The sequence below is a fragment of the Gymnoscopelus braueri genome (genome assembly GCF_963280865.1).
Source record: "Gymnoscopelus braueri genome assembly, chromosome: 15".
NCBI lineage: Eukaryota > Metazoa > Chordata > Actinopteri > Myctophiformes > Myctophidae > Gymnoscopelus > Gymnoscopelus braueri.
The window spans coordinates 46,404,874-46,426,233 of record NC_137620.1 but is presented as its reverse complement, the minus strand read 5'-3'; the positions used below and the strand labels follow the sequence as shown (position 1 = coordinate 46,426,233).

The window sequence follows — 21,360 nt, the reverse complement described above, 5'->3', positions numbered from 1 at the left end:
TATGTGATGAAGACCAGCTTGCCCTCTGGCCAGGCAGTGGATGCAATGTTCCCAGAGAGAAAGGCAAAGAGTTCCTGCTTGTTTGTAGGATCACGCAGGAAATCGGACCAATTCCCTGGCAGCTTGTTCTGACCAGCCACCTTCCGTCGTATCCCTTTGCCTCGCTTCTCCCTTGTTGACTCTTTTATGCTGCTGGTGATGTACGTATCCCAGACCACATCAACTCTTTTGGAGATCTCCAGGTGTTTCATGATGTGGGGAACAAAGACACAACTGGCATATTCGTCAAATGTGGTAATGTTTTTTTTTTTTTTACTACATTTTTTATCCCACGATTTTTGTAACCCATATTTTTCACCCGGTGCCAATTTCCTAAGTGATCCTGGGCGCTACACCAGCCCTACACCAGCACTACACCAGTCCCCCACAGTAGGGAGGCCAGGGCCGAGCTCATGCTTCCTTCAGGCATGAGAGCCAACTGACCTTCTTGTCACCTGACAGGGGGGAGTTTCCCTGGTTGGACGTAGCGTGTGGAAGGAACACGTTATTCCAACCAGTTCCCTTCCCCTCCATCAGGCGCCCCGGCTGTCATGGGGGAGGCGGTATAGCGACCAGGATTACTACATGTTTTTGTGAGGGTATTAACTACCCTAGGAGACACGGGGAGAACATGCAAACTCCACACAGAGTAGGCCCTTTCGCCAACCCCACCTAGGGTATGGGCGCTGATGACGCGGAGGAGAAGACACGCCCCCAGCGCCCACAGCGTCCCCGGCGGGAATCGAACCCAGGACCTTCTAGCTGTGAGGCGACAGCGCTACCGACTGCGCCACCGTGCCTCCTTAAATGTGGTAATGTTGGTAGTGGACAGGAAGTGCACCACAGCAGCTCCATCGAGTACTTTGACATCAAACGTAGCTGGAGGTTCTTCTTGTGTCTTCTGTGTCAGAATATTTAGCAGATCTGACTTCTTTCCCAGCCGTAGTTTCCCTCTGTCAGATAGAGAGGGAGGGTATGGATGGTTTTCATGTTTAAAGAAGGTGCTCATGTTCCCCTCTCTGTGTTGCGTGGCTATATATAACCGGGAGAAGAGTGCCACATCATCCTTCAACATTGAGATCTGCCCTGCCTGCTTGGTCTTGATCTTGAGTGTTGGGCATCTGAAGAGAGGCAGTGAGTTCTTTTTGATGGGCTCATGAATGGAGTGTGTGCGGTCCATGATCACTGTCTTATGGTACTTGTCGTACTGTTCTCTGCCCACTGATTCCACAGTGCGGACTGTGTTAACCACTGACTCGTCAATCACATTTCGTGTGTCCAACATTAGAAGCTTGTGGCGATCATCTAGGAACGGATTGCCCATCCCATTGATGGTGTGCACAAGTGCTTGTGTTTGCTCTTTGAACGTCTTTTGTGTAGCCATTCCTTCTTCATGGTGGTGTTGTTTATTTCCTTTTTCTAAAACATACTAACTCATACCAATACACAGAGAAAAATGCTGGGTTAGAAACAACCCATTCTGGGTTGTTTTTAGCCCATCCCCTGGGTAGTTATAGCACCGGCCCAGCAGTAGTTAATTTTACCCAGCAAGATGGGTTGGTCCGTTTTAACCCAGTGGATGAGTTAAATTATTCTACCCATTTCTGGGTTAAATTAACTGTACGTCTGAGTAAATGCAACCCATATCATTTATTATATATTCTACCCATTTCTGGGTTAAATTAACTGTACGTCTGAGTAAATGCAACCCATATCATTTATTATATATTCTACCCATTTCTGGGTTAAATTAACTGTACGTCTGAGTAAATGCAACCCATATCATTTATTATATATTCTACCCATTTCTGGGTTAAATTAACTGTACATCTGAGTAAATTCAACCCTTATTATTTATTATATACTCAACCCAATTGTGGGTCAAATTATGTACCATTCTGGGTTGTTTTATCCAAATCATGTGTTAAATAAAACTATTATGGGTTTATTCAACCACAATATGTGTGTTACTTTAAACTACAGTTTAACTACAAACCTATGACAAAATACATGCTAGATTTGGTCATGCAAAGCATAATGCAATAAACACAAACCATTCTGGATTCTTTTAGTCATTTTATAGAAAAATAAAAGCATGAAAAATGACAACTTTTAAACATTTGAGTTCTATTAACTCATTAAGACATGGGATAAAAAGCATTTTTATACTTTTGCTATTCAAAAATAGATATGAGCTCATATATACAAGCACATATATACAAGCTTGTGCCGCGCTACAAGCTGGTAGATCTGCTATTTTTGAAAAATCCTGAAATTTGTGCAAATCTTTGAACATAGTTTTTAAAGCAAACATTTAAACACAAGTCTTCATCGTGCTCTCTGGGGCCATCTAAACCTTAATCCAGATGTCTCTGTATCCTGTTCTAAACATCACTGACACACCAAAAAGACACGTGTAAGCAATAACGTTTTCCAAACAATGCAAATGGCATTCAAATAAAACAAAACCCCAAACGTTTTTAAAACATGTTTCACTGGAGGTGTGGTGTGCAAGCAGTGTTATAAAGCTTCAAGGGTTCGTTTTAATCATTTTGTTGTAGCCAAAGTTGTTCAATTGAAATAACTTCCAAATCAGCCAGCTCAGCTTCCCTAACAAACAAAATACAAAAACGTAACAAACAATCAACCACTTAAACCCCAGCGAACGTATTGTGGGAACAGCTTTCTCTGAAAATAGCAGATCCACAAGCTCACAACACCAGGCATTGCATTGTGAGCTTGTCGATCTGCTATTTTCAGCTAAAGCTTTCCCCACACACAGAAAAACTCTTAGAAACAACAACCCAAAAGCAAACATTTCTGCTTTTAGACAAACAGTCAAGTCTTCATCGTGCTCTCTGGGGGAACAAAGAATCCGTCCTGTTTCTATAGGAATGTCATATTTAGTGAACAGTGCCATGTTGGTCCCTGTTACGTAATCACCCTGATATGTGTTCTCTGTGGGGAGGAACAACCTCATTATGTCCCGATACGTGTTCTCTGGGGTGGAACGACCTCAATGGTCCCAAACTCTTTTTTACACCATTCTAATTTAAAAAATCTAAAATAGCAGCTCTACAAGCTCAAACGAGCTTCTTGTAGATCTGCTGTTTTTGATGCTGTAGTGATCAAAGTAGGGGTTAACCCTTTAAGACCTGAGGCCGATTCTACAAAATGTCTTCTGAATCTTCTGGTGTCAAAAACTTGTTTCTATATCAGTGGTTCTCACACTTTTTCATGTCAAGGACCCCCAGAATTATATGTACCGCATTTGGCCGCGGACCCCCCCCATCTCAAAATATGTTGTTCCAGGGACCAAGGCTGCCCTCAATGACTAACGGGTACGTGGGTTGATTGAGTGGGTAATGTGTTGGGGGGTGTGTGTGTGAGCTCTACTGGCAAGCCAGAATTCTTGTGTGCAGAAACTCCACCATTTTCTTGGACTCTTGTAGTGGAATTCCATAGATAATACTCTGTAGGAAGTCCCACACAAGTTGACACTTTTTGGGGTACTCGATGTCAAAAATGTAGTAGGCCTTGAAGCAGACGTCGATGGCCTGAAGAAGTTTGTCCTGTTTCAAAGCCTGTCCATCTATAATTGCGAAGACCTGAGATGGTTGCTGAGAGTTGTTGCCAAGTGTCAGGACATAGGGTTCAGTTTGGGAGTTCTTGGCTGCTTGGAGATACTCCACCATGTTGGTTCCAGGCTGAAAAACACAGAAAAGTGAGGTTGAGTGAGTAAGGACAAAATGTCTACAAAGTATAGAAAAATAAGTGTATAATTAAAAGAAAAAATAATAATGAAGGTGTCAAGGGTCCATTTGTTTTCATGTTACATTATAAGAGTTAACTTATTGTTTAACATATTCATTTTGCGTATTATCACTCCTATGGTACAAACATAACACAGCATAGTATTGTGGTCAAAGTGGTATCCAACGATAACAAAATGTTCTTTAGTTTTGTCTCTGATAGGCTAAATCTTATCTACTGGGGGTCCATTGGTTGAGAAACAGTGAGAGATGTACTGTATAGACATAGAATGCATATAAAGCGTTAACTTATATCCCCCTCGCAGCACAACGGTGGTCCCTAGGTTGATTCTTAGTGAGGAGGGTGGTGGTGGTCCCTGGCTCATAATCAGTTGAAAACCCCTGCCTTATAAGATAAACCGGGCGGTATATTAACAGAAGGAATAAGCTTGTCCTGTTATACCTGTATTTGTAAAGCAATATGTTAAACTAGCAAAGAGCAGTAGTTAGCCTATTTCAGAGACATTTTGACAAGAATTAATCAATGTCATTGTTTCGGGTGGGGTGAGGTCATATCTAGATGACTAGTCAACTATTTGTCAACTTTTTAGGATTACTCGTCGACTAGTGAAACGCCGTAGTTGTGAATGCCCTACTGTGTTCTTGTCCTCCTGCTGTGTGCTGTATACGCTTTGTAGATTACACACTCAATACTTACACAAACTCATTAATTATACAACAGGTATATGTTAATGTTAAAATAAAATGGAAAGTTTCCCTTTAGATGTGCTGGTGGACTTACAGGCTGATGATGGATGAAGGCCTTCTTGCACTCAGCAATGGTGTGGCGCACCGTTTTACTGCCACGGCCACGTCCAACTTTGTATGCTGTTGGGGGGAGCAAGGATGGCAACTGCTGCAGGGCGAGATCCCCAATGTCATCTGCAGGAAGACATAGGTATCAATACGAGGTGGAACAGCATATCCTTTATTTTGTCATTCAATAGCCAACAAGAATGTACCGTAACCTATGTAACCAATAGCGACTCTGCAGCTGGTTAGTTTGTAGTTTAGTTATTCCCACCATTAGGCCAGAAGCTGGCCTAACCATGACAGTTTACAAATGGAAAATAATTGACCAGTTGGGGTCCATTTGTTACACTGTCACAGTTACAGACTTAAGGGTCAATTTAGACCCCACTAAAGTAACCCAGAGAGTCCCTGGAATCCACTTTGAGTAACCCTGGTCTAGACGAGGCTATAGGAGGAAGGGGTGTGCCCACTGGTATTTGAAGGTGACACTACCTGAGAAGAGGAAAACCCCAGGGTACCTGAAAGTGTGTGCTGTGCGTGCCACACCCACACAGAGAGGCTGTCAATGTAGTTGTGGACTCTTGGCACAAGAGGGACTGTCGACTGACAAAGAACCATTTCAATAATATTTTACCTAATGTTAATCCTTCGACCGGCAACTCTAACTTCCGCTCCAGTCGTGCGATCTGCAGGATCTTCTCCGCATAAACTGGGAGCCAGGTCTCGTACAGTTTGGGCGCAGCGTCCGCATGTAAGAGAAGGAAGTCCTGAGCGATCTATAAAATGGAAAACATTTGAAATCAAATTAAATGTGGCACACTACCAAAACATTATAAACAATGAATCATCACATGTACAATATTCCCTCTTACCATGCCGTTAGTTGTCAGGTGAGGGTAGTGTTCCAGAATCTGACTGATGGTCAGATCTCTGGTGTTGTCCTTTATCCACTTTGCCCTGTACACCGCCGTGTCCTGCATATAGGTCGCAACTTGGCATAATGGTTGAGAATTACTTCTCAACCACTCTTTCAGCTGTACTGCCCGCTCATCAGATATGGTACATTCTGTAAAAAGAACAAAATGCTGTCAGTCACTAAAAGATGGATGTTTTGCGTAATCAGTCATCCCTATCAGCAATATTGTGTGTTAAAATAGTTCTAAAACAACTATAAATGCTATTGTGTGGTGTCTGGTCATACAAGCTACTGTAGTTCCAAAATTCCTCACATTCACTAAGATCAGGCTCTACTCAGATTTTCTGTCTGCGACAGTGTTCCCTAAACGTGCGCATGTTATGTTTTGGGAAAACTTAAGCAAGCAAATGTGCCACATTGTTGGAACTTCCTTCTATTTTTCCGTTTAGTAATGACCTGGTATGACCGCTGTTCGAACAGGACCATCCTCGGGTGCTGGTTGGGGTGCTCGGCCATTCCCCCTGAGCGCTGACCTCAGCTTCTTTCTGACGTTTCGCAGCCTTTCCTCCAGGTACCCACAGGCTGGATGCCGGTTCTGTGCTGGGGTGTACCATATGACCTGCCAAGAAATCAAAATGTTTGATGAATAGAGATTTGGCACATTTCGATTTTTTGACAGCGTGTCCTTGAATTAGAACAGGGTTTTTCTGCACATTTGTCTGTCCCAAGAGAAGGCCAATTATTGTCCCTGCTTCCAAGGGCATGACAGCAGTGAAAATCACACATCAAAGTAGTTTTTCTGGAAGGAGTGAGCGGTATTGTGTCTGTTAAATGATTTAGCATTTCAAGCTCAATGTATGCTTCTCAACGGTCCGTTACTGAGAACTGCAGACCTACAGGCTGACCACATGTTGTGAGCTTGTAGACTTGGAGTTTTCAGTATCAGCGACACATCACAGCAGAGCATATATTGGGCTTACTAGGGGTGTCACCAAAATGAATAATACATTGAAAAGCAAAAATTGGGAAAAAAAACTCACGCTGCCACTGCTTGAAGAGTCTTTCAAGCAGGGAAATGCCTGAATTATGCTAGCTGCCATGGCCTTTTTGGTCTCCGTCGTAGGACTGTAAAACAGAAATAGCACAACTATTCATCATATCAAGTAGTTCCAGTGCGTTGATTTCATGTAACTAATAAACCATTTTTAAAAGACAAAAAAAATAATCACACCCGGTGTGTGGTTAACTTCAGTCAGTCGTCCAGTGAAGGTTGCACTGGTGCCTCTTAAAATGTTACTCCATGGTAGCTGATCTGAGCATGGTTAACAACTAGCAAATATATCCCTACTAAGTCATATTTTAGCTCTCAGGTAAAGTTAGAACTTGGGATGATCATACACCCTTAAAGTTGCCATTTAACCACTTAAACCCCAGCATTGGTATTGTGATCCCTATTCAACATAAAACATAAAGATAATTTAAATCTGTTGAAGTACTTCTCTCCAAACTTCTCTATAAGGTGAGACACCAAGATCCGGACAAGGGCACATCTCTGGGATGTGGTGATTATATTTGTCTCGTCAAGGTCCCTGACAATCGGCTGTCCTTCTGCGAACGTTGTAAGAACCTGACGGACATCCTTAGAAAATTGCAAGAAGACACAAAATTGCAGACTTATTATTGTTTAGTTAGGAATGGGTGATTCTAATTCAAATCAATATCACCATTATTTCAAACTTTTGTCTTGATTACAATTAATGCACTCAGTGTGTCAATGTGTTGTGAGCTTGTTGAGCACCATTTTCTTTTTCATGCAAAGCAGCCAAATTTATAAGGCTTAAAGGTATTATAAGGCTTATAAAGGTAAAGCAGAACTTACAAACGTAGGAATTATGTGAATTGTCTGAATCATCATGAGGGCTTGGGGTTGAGGTGGAGCCAGGGGTTCAGGTGGGGTTCGGGGATCAGGTGCGGCCGATACCGCCATGGGGGTTTGGGGAGTGGCAGGAGGTGTGGCATCAGAGGCTGTAGCTTGTGCATCAGGTGCAGGCGCCGGTCCAATCTATAAAGAAGACCAAGGTTAATATAATAAATGTAGGACAAAGAATAGAGCACCAAAGTCTGATGTAAATGACGCATCCTACCTGGTTTGCGTTGTTCTCCCCCTCTCCCCCCAATTCTTAATTAGTGACATTTTTGCCAGAAACAGACTGTATCAAATATAACTGACTGACTATCATAAACGATAGTCACCTTCGTGACAACATCGCTGGGACAGTCCGTTTGTTTTTGGACCTCAATGCTTATGAGACGATTTTAAGATGACCCAACTATTCTACATAGAGAAACACTTCTACAAACCAGGGGATGAGAGAGTGACGTCAGGACTTCGGTACTCTATTGGAATCCCCAATAGAGGACCCTTTTGAAGACAACCAAATGATATGTGGACAGTGGTGCAGCATACTTTTAGAGAGTGCACTTGGGCTTCACCTTATACAAACATTAAGTGATTAAACAAAAAAGTACTTACAGTACCACTTATCACTCATTTAAAGAATGCCAGTAGTCCCAGTAATCGCGTCATCCCAGTAGTCACGGCATCCCATCATTCCAGTAGTACTTTCAATCTGTCCCAGAAGTCAAGTGGTTCTTACTACCCGGTACTCAAATACTGATCATTTTCAATCGATTGACACTTTAAGCAGCAAGTATGGCTAAAAACAAAACTAATATGGGGGTAATGTCAAAATAGGCCTTTTCAACATATAAGCCAGTCAAAATACTATTTACAGTCACACACAACCACACACACACACCTGGTGGCAGTTAGGTGATTCTAAAAATGTCTGTTGCGCAACGAAATGTATAAACTGTCATCTACTGTCACTGCCACTGCCTCTACATCCTGGCTGCATCCTCTGTACGACTTGACTGCATGGAGGGGATGGTGATCAAGCAGATCTCTTACATCTACTGCTACCAACACCTGGGTGGGAATGACACTGTATGCAAATAAATGCCTATCAAACCACTGTGTTTCCCACTTCTTTACAACAAGTTTTATTGTTGGTGTGGGTGACGTTTGCTCCAGTAGTAGAACTGATTCTATGAGACCAAATTGAGGCTCTCCATCTGGATCATAGGACAGGAATACACTCATGCCTGCTCTATAGTCAGTTCCCTTAAATGTAACCCAGGCTGGCACATACACTTCACTGAAAAGGGGAATACCTTCTAGCCCACTTTGGATCCTGTCATTAATGTTCACCAGAACTGTACTTTGCCCTGGACCAACTTCTGTATTGTGACACAGGATAGTTCCACATAGGAAATGGTAGCACTGCATCATCTGATGGCGAAATGCCATGGTTTTACAAATGTTTCTAAAGTTGCAGGTTACATTGCTAACCTGTTTGAAAAATGCATGTCGTGCTTCAAATCTCATTGACCAGAACTGCTTCAACGGTCCAAGTTTTTGAATGATTCGTGGGTAGTGAACCATGAAGTGTTGCTTTGGCCGTAAATGTAGATGAGGATATAGCTCCAGGAAGAGGGAGTGATGGTCTTCTATGATTTTGCCCAAGTACAGTGTTGCTGCCACTGTAATTGAAGGGGAAAAGATAAACTCCATGCAATGGAGTAGGAGGAGTAGAAGTTCCCAATGCTTGTTATCCATGGGGACAAGATCACCTATCATGATTGGTAGTAGCCTAATTAGGCACCACATTTGAGATGCTGACTGACGCATGGAGCCTTCAGGCTTTTTGAGATCATTCCTGCTTATGACAGAAGGCTTGTTAGACTTATCACTAAATCCATAGTCAAAGCTTGTGATTCTGTAATTCAGCTCTTGTAGTGTGAGATGCTTTTGGTCGATTAGTGAATTCAACAAAAGTTTGACTTCGATAGGCCCCACCCCCTCCAGTAAATCATGCATTATGTCCACTGACAGATTGTCTGACACATGATAAAAAGACAACATGTTCAAGACGCTGCCCCTTTTCAGGCCTGTCTGGGACTTGTCGGCTGTAAGTAAATCTGCCTCATAACTATTGCGATCACGCAAAAGTCCAGGGTCTTCAAGCGTCAGAGACTCTCTCTGTTCTCTATTTGCTTTGCAAAACCGACATGCATAATTGGCAACGAAGGATTCAACGTAGCCAAGAACACCATGGACGCCCAAATTGTCTCCAACTACTTGGAGCAATGTGAACTTGACAACACCTTGATAGTTGGGGGTATTAACAAGGATGCCATCCTGCTCTAAATCCATGATCTCTTTGACAATAGGGCGTAGGATTGCATCAATGGTATGATGTGCTGCGTCATCAGATTTGTACACAGCTAAAAGGAACTGTGACTGCAAGGTAGATAGCAACTCTGGAGGCAAGCTCTTCAAAATGAAATAAAGAAGTCCCAACTTGTGAATCCCAGTTTTAGCACCAAGGGGATTTACTATCTCAACATCATCTTGGTAAATCACAATTGGGATTGAAACCTCGTTCCGAAATAAGGAATGCGTTTTACAGAACTCCCCATCAAAAACATCCTGAATTGCATCACCCTCCCTGCACTGCCAATCTAGCATGGTCTGTAAAATCCCGGGAATTTCTAGAATCTTGGTCAAAAGGCTCTTTAACGGTATACGGTAAAATGAATCATGAACACCAACTTGCTGGACAATGCCAGTGGCAGAGGCCGTTGATTGAACATAGGTAACCCCTGACAATATCTCCTCAACTGGCTGAACAAAGTTTCCAGTTGTAGCAAAATATTTCATCTGTTTATAGTCGGACTGCATGCCTCTGAAAGGCTCAGCTAATTCTGAGAACTCCACCTCAAGCTCTTGTACCTCGTTGCTTTGATCAAGACCAAACGTACGAAATACAGACATGGTCTTTGATTGCAGTCGGCCGACAATATTGCCAATTAAATTGGAGGTATGCTGAACCACAAAGTTTAGGTTTGAGAATGTCATAGAAGATTTAGATCTAAGATGGGCTAAAAAGAGGGCCACTCGATTAGTAATGGACTCTGGCTCTAGTTCATCCCAATCCTCACCAACTTCCTCGTCTCCCTGTTCTGGCTCCATGTCAGCATTCAGCATTTCAACAGGTGGGGCTGGACCTACAGGTGGGGGCCGTGGGGCTGGGCCTTCAAGGGGGTCATCATTTCTATCCCCATGCTCCTTTTCCAAGTGTCTTCTGTAAGACCATATGTAACCAAATGTCCGACCACAACCACTTTCACTACACTGAAAATGTGTTGATACAGAGTTGACATGGTGTACAGACCGTAAATGCACGAGAAGACCCTTGATACCCCCTGAAATTAGCTTTTGGCATTTGAAGCAAGTGTATGCCATCTTCCCGAAATAAACTATTGACTTACAAGTTCTCTAATTTTTTTTAGAAACTTCAGCCTAGGGCCTGCTCTCGGGATCAGCTGTTTGATGGTGGAATCATCTAACAGAAAGAAACTTTCCTGATCAATCCCCTCGTCTGAAAAAAAAGAGAAAAATACACATTATTTTTCCAACAGAAAAAAAATAGAGCTCATGGGTTTCATCTGCAGTCATCTACACTGTAGATGACTGTAGATGACTGTAGATTCTACAGTACCTGCAATGATGAGGACCAACACAGATGATTTAAATGAATTAATTACTTCTACTGCAAATGATTACCCTCAGCAAAGCTAATCAGACACATTTCATCACCTGGTTTTGGTCCTCAACATGACAGGTTAGAGCAGTGGTTCTCAACCTGTGGGTTGGAACCCCCCACATATTGTGAAACTGTTGCGAGGCGTTGTGAGCCTGTAGATCGTCTATTTTCACAATATGTATCCGTGTAAAGAGGTCAAACAAATGGGGGGTCCACAATTCAAATATTTTGGGGGGGGGTCACAGCCTGAAAAGGTTGAGAACCACTGTGTTAGAGGACTACAGAAACCATGGCCATTAACTCAGCAGCCATGTTTGGTGCTGAGCAAACAGTTTGAATGACAACCAGCATCCTATTTCTGACTGACACAGATGTCATTAACCTTAATCAACCTGGGTTCATCTGCTGGTCAATTGTTGTCAGTTAATCAAATAGTATAGCACAGAAAATGCATATGCTCAATACAAATGTCAAGGTATATTACAAAAAGCAGTTGTCAACTCCATTACTGTGTGACAGCAATGTATGTGGATGGGAAACATATTGTACCTCTAAATATGTCGATCAGTTCTGGTAACTGCCACTCTGTCAGTTTTTCAAAGACAAAGTTGTCCATCGATCTGAAACAAACACAAAGGAAATACAATTGGTGTTATACCTGTTCAGATATCAACATAAAAGCAAAGCAAACTAGCAGCAGAATACTATGATCTGCTATGAATATGAACCAAATGGACCCTTACAGCTCTGTAACTCTCAGAGTGTACACATGGAAATCTAGAGACAGGTGAAGCAGGGACCCCTTAGCTGAGAGACAGATGAAGCAGGGACCCCTTAGCTGAGAGACAGATGAAGCAGGGACCCCTTAGCTGAGAGAGAGATGAAGCAGGGACCCCTTAGCTGAGACAGATAAAGCAGGGACCCCTTAGCTGAGACAGATGAAGCAGGGACCCCCAGATGAATTTCACATCATGTGCCTCTCACAGTATTTAGCTGCCCATGCAATTGCCTATTCAAATGAGCGTCATTCAGTAATTTTAGTGCAATACCAGCAATAATAAACTGTTTTTACAGCTGCTTCAACCACAATTCCCACAATAATGTAAACACCATCCTAATACAATGAAATTAAATACAATAATGTCTCAAATTAAATAATATAACGGGGTAGACTAGAATGGTGACACAGTAAAGCAGGGGTCTTCAACAGGGGGTCCGGGACCCCTAGGGGGTCCTCAGAGTTACTACAGGGGGTCCGCCAAATCTTTGTGTGATAAGATTTCTTTTTTTACATTAACCACTTGAACCCTAGCATCACTTTTCTGAGGAGAACTTTAGCCAAAAATAGCAGATCTACAAGCTCACAACGCCTCGTGAGCTTGTAGATCTGCTATTTTTTGGCAAAGAGGTATAGGTGTAGAGGGAAAAAAGAGCAGGCCAAGTAAAAAAAAAAGTTTAATCTGAAACAATTTTATATAGAGGGGGTCCCTGCTTCATCTCTTTCTCAGCTAGGGGGTCCTTGGCCTGAAAACGTTAAAACTAAACAAAATGCTGCTGTCAAAATCAACACTAGTTTCAAAGAAATAAAAAAACACATCTGATTGTACAGGCAATTAATTTTCATGTACTGTGGGGGGGGGTCCCCTCGTGATTTTGAAGGGGTCCCCAGATGACAGTGAAGTAATAATTTAAGGACTTAGCATCAAAAGTAATCAACTATATACTAGAAAAGGCGAAATTATCAAAAAAATAAAAGAGGCACAAATTGTGAAAATAGCAGATCTACAGGCTTTTGTACAGAAGTCACATAGACAAGCCACACCCAACAAACTACAATACCACATTTCAGTAGCCAGATTGTGTAGCACATTGAGAGGACAATGTGTTAAGCACGCGATATATAGTCTACACGTCAATTAATATATCAAGCAACTAGGCTATGCCTTTGTTTACAAGTGCCCACAGCTAGTTAGCTGTGTAGCCATGGCCTGTCACTTTCAGCAGACTGTGCATGCTTGAACGGCAACGTGATGTGTTTATAATAGAAATTAGAGATCAGACCAGAGTTCAGAATGTATAAATGAGCCAATTGCACTCGCGCCAAACATTTGAGTTAGTTAGCTTAGCTGCTTAGCACCATGGGGCCAGCAGCACATTCCAGTTCCTCTGCATGTTTAACACGACGTCAAAGCATGCTAGGAAAGGTTGAGACAATAATACAGTGCAAAACAAAACACTATTTTACCTTGAATGGAGTTCTTCTTTCGTGCCGTTGTTTGTAAATGGTAAGAATTGCGACGCACGTTATGGCTCTCTGCAGACTCTCTCTGTGTGACGCTGGGCGCGCGCGGAAGCAGGAAGTGGAGGAGGACTGGAGGGAGGCGGGGTATGGAGGATTTTGACCGGATAGGGAGGGCGGATTCCAGACTTTTAGGATTCTGATTCTTTAATTTATAAATAATTATAATAGTAAAGAAACATTCCTTGATCCATTAATTATATGATTTACTCCACTTCACTCTCAGGATGTTTTAGCCTATTAAAAGTGGTGATACCACAGTATTATTTTAATGCACATAAGAGATGTAGTTTAAAATATAATATAAATCAATAATATACTCCCCTCAAAGAAAACATGACTTTTAGATTGTATTATGCAAATGTTTTTATTCGTACTGTACCACTTTGATGTATGTAATGTAAAATAAATAAAATGTATTATTGTTGCTGTTGTTGTTGATGATAGACAAATATGCATACTAAAACAACATTTGTTTAAGCTGATTTTATGAATATGCCGAAAATTCATGTAAATTGGTCAATGTGGAGAATCACGTCTCCAGGGTAACGTGGGCACTTGCAACTGGGCCCAGCTTACAGTACAGTATTGTATCATACATTACAGTACAGTACAGTAAAGTACAGTAGCATGCATTACAGTACAGTAACATACAGTACAGTACAGTACAGTACAGTACAGTACAGTACAGTACAGTACAGTACAGTACAGTACAGTACAGTAAAGTACAGTAGCATGCATTACAGTACAGTAACATACAGTACAGTACAGTACAGTACAGTACAGTACAGTACAGTACAGTACAGTACAGTACAGTACAGTAAAGTACAGTAGCATGCATTACAGTACAGTAACATACAGTACAGTACAGTACAGTACAGTACAGCAGTACAGTACATAATTAAAGCTGAACTTGTGAGCCAACACAGTCTCATTCCCAAGAAGTCACATGTTGACATTTTGTGCAGAACCCCTTCCAGTCACATGGTCAAATTACATTTCAATTAAACGTGCGGCGTCGAGCACATTTTCTGGAACTAATCGCTCCAGATATTTTTTTAAAATCTGAAACTTCACTCAATCCATATTGAGAGTAAGCCGGATTTAATGGCACCGGGCCTGATTTTTTAGGACACTGATAAAGGTCAAAGGTCAGCAAAAAGACGGCAAAGCTGACCTTTGCCTAAATCTTTCCCTCTCAATAACTCGACAACGATAAGGACTTGGGGTCTAATTTCGGGATATGTTGTTCAGTTTTTTGAGACGAACAAGTGGATATCTTGTTTGTCCTGGTACGACACTTTTCAAAACTTCAGCTCTTCCTTCAGGATGGTGTTAGGTTGTATACCTCTATGTACCTTCCGAAAGTGGAGGAAGCCAACTTAGGAGTGTTGTACCGGGACAAACAAGATATCCCCTTGTTCGTCTCAAAAAACTGAACAACATATCCCGAAATCGGAATCCAACTCCTTATCGTTTCCGAGTTATTAAACGAGATAGCGAACCTGTAACCCTAATCAATTAAGAGAACCGTATATCCGTGTGGGAGGAAACTTATATTGGTGTTTTCAGCGCAACAAGCTGATCGAGAATCTGGTCTCGGTTTTGCTCTACGACCTCGGCAACCCTAACCTTAACCTTAGCGTGTTTTGGCGGCTAAGGTTATGGTTGGAGAACGGTACGTCTGTGTGTGAGGAGACTTATATTGACGCGTTCAGGGCGACGCGCTGATCAATAATCTGTTGTTTGATTTGGTTTTCGACCCTTACTTTTCCCTGTAGATACATATTTATGATTATCTCAAAGACGATTTGACAAAACTTTACAATTCTGACATATGTCAGTCTACCCACCGATACGAATCGGTCAGTACCAGGCCCGAACCGGTCGCATGCACGGTCCGCGCGTGATCTTAAAAAAGCAAATGAAAATATAGAGCAGGCTTCGATTTGAGGCCTTCTGCACCAAGTGAGACTCCATGGGGTCACCGGTTCAAGTCCGGGATGGTGCTGTTGTTATTATCTATGCTGCTGCATTGTCTGAAGGAAGCCAAACCAAAATAAGTTTGACTCTTATGTACCTGTACACAAGATGTAACAATAAAGTACAACCTTGAGGCTTGTCAAGAGACAAGACTATTAATCTACCACCAGTCACCAGTATGGCTACATACACACATATTATGAACACATTGAACACTGAATAAAAACGGTACTCCATCCGCAAAGTAGCCGACTTAAGCCAATAAAACAAAGTAAGCAAAGCTCACTTTTGAGCTTGTCGTAGCAGAGTAAAACAGTGGGTGAAATTAGTTTTTGTGCATTATTAATTATTATAATATTATATAAAATGATTATCTCCATAATATTATGAGCCTCTGTAATTAAGTACACAAGATAAGTGATCATTTAACCAACTGAAGTCTGCAGAGTACACACACAATCAAGAAGGCAAAACATACAATTAAATTGAAAAGTAAGCTTAATCCCAGACTTGAACCGGCTAGTCCAAGAAGATATGATTACTAGTCCTGGAACAATACCACTAGGCCACCACAACACTAGGCTCTAACGAAGGGAAGTCATATTCCTCCAGTCATTCGCTCAAATATACAAAAAAAAATAGATAGTTATATTGATAGATACATTCCGTGCGTATTGTACTAGTTCTGCACAAAATGTCAACATGTGACTTCTTGGGAATGAGACTGTTGTGTAAGCAGAAGTGGAATCAAAAAGACTTAACTTGAGTGGGCTCACTGAGGAATTTGACTGAACATAGGATTTTAATTATGTCAACTTCCATGTAGTTGAGACGTTATCAATTAATTATTTCAAGTTAAAACGAATTTTCGCACAAACCTTTGTTGTATTGAAAAGGAAAAAATAGTTTTGATAACAAGCCAGCATCATCTGGTTTTGCAGTGCACAAATAACCCACAATGGTCTTAAAACAACCCATAGTGAGTACTTGGGTTGACTCAACCAATGGGTTGTAAAAAATTACCCATTATGGGTTATGGTTAACCCATAATGGGTCAGCCATAACCCATGTACTGAGTAAATGGCCGACTCACCCAATGGGTTGTACAAAATTACCCATTATGGGTTATAGTTAACCCATCATGGGTCAGCCATAACCCATGTACTGAGTACATGGGTGACTCACCCAATGGGTTGTACAAAATGACCCATATGGGTTATGGTTAACCCATGATGGGTCAGCCATAACCCATAATGGGTCAACCATTTCATAACCCAGCATCTGGGTAGATAAACAACCCAGCATTTTTCTCTGTGTATGCTGTGCATAATCTAGCCGACACATACATTTTAATACAATTGTGTTCATATATGGCCAGAATCAACCAAATTATCTAATATTGGCAGAATTAGTCACTTATTGATATTCCCTATAGTTTTATTGCATTCCTTGTCCCAGAAAATGTATATTTAGACACCAAGATTGACATTCTAAGTGGCTTGGAAGCCGAGATATTCGCACTTATAGATATTACATGGTGTCCATCTTTGCAATCCAAGATGGCTGCCTTCTGCCATCTTGATGACGTGGCTACCCTTCCAAAATGAAACTTATGGTGATGGAGAGCATGTAGAAAAAATTTGGCGCTTTTGTGAGCCGTGTCCACATTTTTCAAAAATCGGGTCTTACCCATCCTCACTATGAGGGAGTGAGGGGAGGGAGGTTTCACCAAAAGCGCACAAAATGGCACACACGCACTTCACTCACTGCAAGATAAGAGAAAAACTGTTAAAACACACGCAAACTAGGTTATTCAGAATACTGAGCATGCAAGCAGGATATCATGCACTAAAGATAAAACCAAACTCCAATACTACAGCCCATCACCAGTGACCACCCACCTGTCGGGACCACAACTATGACCACCCGTACTGCTGGTACGGCCGGAGCCAAATATACCTCAGTTTATAATATTTGTTTACACAACAGCTGGTTTGCACACAGAACACAAACAAAAATAAACCTAAATCAAATAACTAAATCAAATAACCAAATCAAATAACCAATCTAATAAGGACAAAAACAGCAGGGGCACAGAGCTCCTCCTAATAAGACAAAACACAATATTAATAAACACTGATCAACACAATTTAAGACAGATAGAAATATAATATAGGCAGCCCTTTACCTCAAATCAAGAGAGCCACACTAAGAACTGAGAGGCCATGCCGTCATCAGTGCTCCCTGGCAGGTCCATAAGTAACACGCCACTGAACCACCATCAGGAAAGCACAGCAGTAGCTCCGCATGCAGACTCGCATGCGAGGCTATTCAACAGGTTTAAGATAGGGGAGGACGCCATGCAGTCATCAGCAGCTCCGCATGCAGACTGGCATACGAGGCTGTACAACAGGTGGGGGGGGAAGACAACCTACCCCACTGTCAGATGCCTGTAAGATCAAGGAACACTCAGGATTTTGTTTAATTAAATTTAAAATAAAAGAGACAGGTTAAGAGCCTACCATCAATGACCTTCTCCCATCTCCCACACCTACAACCCAACACACCACCAGGAAAACATAAGCCAGCCAGCTACACTACTCACAGCCAGGTGCGGCTCCATTTTATTCAGCCAGGTGTCTCAGCTGTCTTGAATAGGAGTGATTAGGGGGCATTACACAACTAGGAAAAAGCTCAACCCACTACACATACATGCACTACACTACTGATACCACTGACTATATTCTTTCTGTTACCAATAAATACATTTAAAGTTAAGTTCCTGTGTGTCGTCTCCCAATTTTGTCATGATTTGAGTCAGTTCATGACAGACGGTAATATTGCGGGGGAGGGTCTGTTTGTTGCTGTTTGGTCAGGTCCATTGATCCTCTCCTAGCCACGGTGGCTGCTGTAATGCTCTCATTGGCTGTGGCGCTGATCTCCTCGCAGACCCCTTTCATACTGTATGATACTGTGAGATGTCTAGTCATAGCCGAATAACTAACCTGGTAGTTATTTGAAAACGGTCGGAAAGCCATCGCAGAGCGGATGATCGCGGCCAGATCGTCTCGCAGAGCCTTTCACACACAGCGAGCATTATCTCACCGATCTGCGTCAGATCGGGAGGTTTTGTCGGCGAGCGCCAAAAAAGGTCGCCGACAGCATAATCGGACCAAATATCCTGCAGTGTGTACCTGCCTTAACAAATCCCATCTTCTGGGGGTCCCTGGCACAAATAATTTTCAGATGGGGGTCCGCGGCCAACTATATATCAATTTGGGGGTCCTTCGCACGAAAAAGTTTGAGAACCACTGCTGTAAATGAATGCTTAAACACTAGTGACACAGACAACAGTGACTTATAGATAATATGCTTTAATCTGTTTATTGTTTCATGACATTGAACTGTTGTATCTCTGATATACAGATAAACAGCTGTAGTTCTTCTTCAGGTTCAGTATATCTGGCCTGGCTTTATCTTTATATACAGATATTATGGTCCATTATAGCGTGGAACTGTCAACTTATATGAGGACAATGTGATTATGCACGCCTTAATGTCATAATACACACACATGCTATTCCACTGTGTGTGTGTGTGTGTGTGTGTGTGTGTGTGTGTGTGTGTGTGTGTGTGTGTGTGTGTGTGTGTGTGTGTGTGTGTGTGTGTGTGTGTGTGTGTGTACTGTACATCAGTGTGTTATTGTTTTCACTGTGACTTCTGTTTGTCCCGTTGTTCTGGAGTGAGGGTGTGTGTGTGTGTGTGTGTGTGTGTGTGTGTGTGTGTGTGTGTGTGTGTGTGTGTGTGTGTGTGTGTGTGTGTGTGTGTGTGTGTGTGTGTGTGTGTGTGTGTGTGTGTGTGTGTGTGTGTACATCAGTGTGTTACTGGGTCTTCTGTTTGTCCCATTGTTCAGGAGTGAGGGTCTTCTGTTCAAAGGCATGGATCTCCTTCAGTTCCTTTGTAAGGCATGTATTCACCAGCCTGTCACACAAAAGGTTAAAGATAGATATTATACCCCCATGTACTCACACTGTTAAAATCCTCAGTGTTCAGAGAAGAGTACAACTGGAACCAAATTTCCATTTGTTCCACAACATAAAAAATTAAACACATGGACCCTAGAGACACTTGTCGAAAATAGCATATCTTCGAGCTCAGAACACAAACTTGTTGATCTGCTATTTCTGGTGAAGAGATATGGTGTAAACAGCGTTGCTGTCGGGCAAAAATCTCCATATTTCAACTTTTTAGTCAATTGATGCCCTACTTCACCATACTAGAGAGTCACACAAAAGCAGTGAAAATAGCAGATCTACAAGCTCCCAACGCATTCGCATTGTGAGCTTGTATATCTGCTATTTTCACTATTTTGAAATGTTTTTAAAATAATAATTGTAACTGCCAGAGTAATCATTTTATTGCCTTATTTTTGTTCTTATTTAATATAATTATTTATGCCCATTATCCATGCCCATTTGTTGAGTAACCTTATTAGAAGTAGTGTTTTGTACCGGAAACTGTGTTAAATGCCCGGAACTCCTTATAAGGGAGGCTGGGACACGTAGTGGTTGCACTTCCTCCCTTGAGGTGAGACAGGGACAGGGAGAGTGTGAGACAGGTATGTTTGTGTTCTGATGCCTAAAGAATCGCATATTGAACATTATATGGGTTTGAACGTTTGGTTAATGAAGTGATTTGTATTGCAGTAGTGTTGCTGTTGTGAGTCTGTCGTGGGCACAAGGACTCATTCCCTTACAAGTCTATATGCAGCCAACAAGGTGTGTTTGTTTGTATTTGCTTTAGTTTGTTATGTGTTTGTTTATTTGTACAATGTTTACGTCATGTTTCTGTTGTTAATGCAAGTGTTTGTTTGTGTATGCTTTATTTATGTAGTTCGACGTTGGTGTTATTAGAGCCGCAAGAGTGCTTTAATAAACCTATCAGTATGCAGAACCACTGTGTCGTTTATGACTACTGGAGGGAGTGACAATAATAAAAGGAGCTGTTTTGGACAGCAACGATAGGGAAAAAGGAGGGAGCCTGGTATAGAGTCATTAAAGGTAGCGCAACAGCTAGGGGACAAACTTCAAAACATCTGCAACAATATCAGTTGCTCTGTTATATAATTAGATCAAAACTACTTAAATGATACATTTTCTGAAAAGCAGTGGTGGAAAAAGTACACAATTTTCCACCAATGCGTCGCAACGCATTGCGAGCTTGTAGATCTGCTATTTTCAAATGGCCGAAATGTATATAGGGCTGAAGTGGTTAATGAATGTTTTGTAATAATAATCATAATCTACAAAGTAACTAGTAACTAAAGTTTTCAAATAATTGTAGTGGAGTAAAAGTACAATAATTACCTCTGAGATCTAGTGGAGTTGAAGTAAAAGTATGGAAATACTCCAGTAAAGCAAAAGTACCTCAAAATTGTACTTAAGTACAGCATTTGAGTAAATGTACTTAGTTACTTTACACCACTGCTGAAAAGGCAACTGTTCAGGTGCTAGGGATGCATGGGCTATACTGCCATCCAAAGACTGACCACAGTAACTATGTTAGGTTATGTCAGGCGTGAGTGTCAATGATATTATGGCACATTATGGCACTCGGTGCCGCGCTATGAGCTTCTAGATCTGCTATTTTTGAATAGCCAAAGAAAACTGAAAATGACACACAGATGCTTCCCCGGTCTTAATAGATTAAGACGCACAAATGATGCCTCTGACTATGATGATGTTTGAATAAACCTTCTACCAACCTTTCATCACCTTCCTAAACTAATGGCCTAGTATTATATAGGACATTAGTCATTTTAGTATTTTTTTATAAAGTTTTTCAGAAAAAAAATAAATCTAAAACAAATCTATATATATCTTAATCATT

At 41.6% G+C, this 21,360-nt stretch overlaps 1 protein-coding gene across 2 annotated transcripts; it reads right to left on the bottom strand.

Moving 5' to 3' along the window:
• Window positions 1–2,102: 2,102 nt before the first annotated feature.
• Window positions 2,103–13,548, bottom strand: LOC308102100 (uncharacterized protein). Of its 2 annotated transcripts, none has more exons than XM_080451704.1 (11): window positions 13,435–13,548; window positions 11,739–11,809; window positions 10,915–11,024; window positions 7,400–7,582; window positions 7,017–7,159; window positions 6,561–6,645; window positions 5,977–6,139; window positions 5,477–5,670; window positions 5,239–5,380; window positions 4,594–4,733; window positions 2,103–3,746 (listed from the first exon to the last, which is right to left on the bottom strand). In XM_080451704.1, exons 2-11 carry the CDS (start codon window positions 11,803–11,805, stop codon window positions 3,432–3,434), a joined length of 1,542 nt encoding a protein of 513 aa, XP_080307830.1. In that variant the 5' UTR covers window positions 11,806–11,809; window positions 13,435–13,548; the 3' UTR covers window positions 2,103–3,431. The 2 variants fall into 2 exon arrangements, with proteins under 2 accessions (XP_080307830.1, XP_080307831.1); XM_080451705.1 differs by lacking the exon at window positions 13,435–13,548 and adding an exon at window positions 8,054–8,150 and having other exon boundaries at window positions 11,739–11,753.
• Window positions 13,549–21,360: the final 7,812 nt, after the last annotated feature.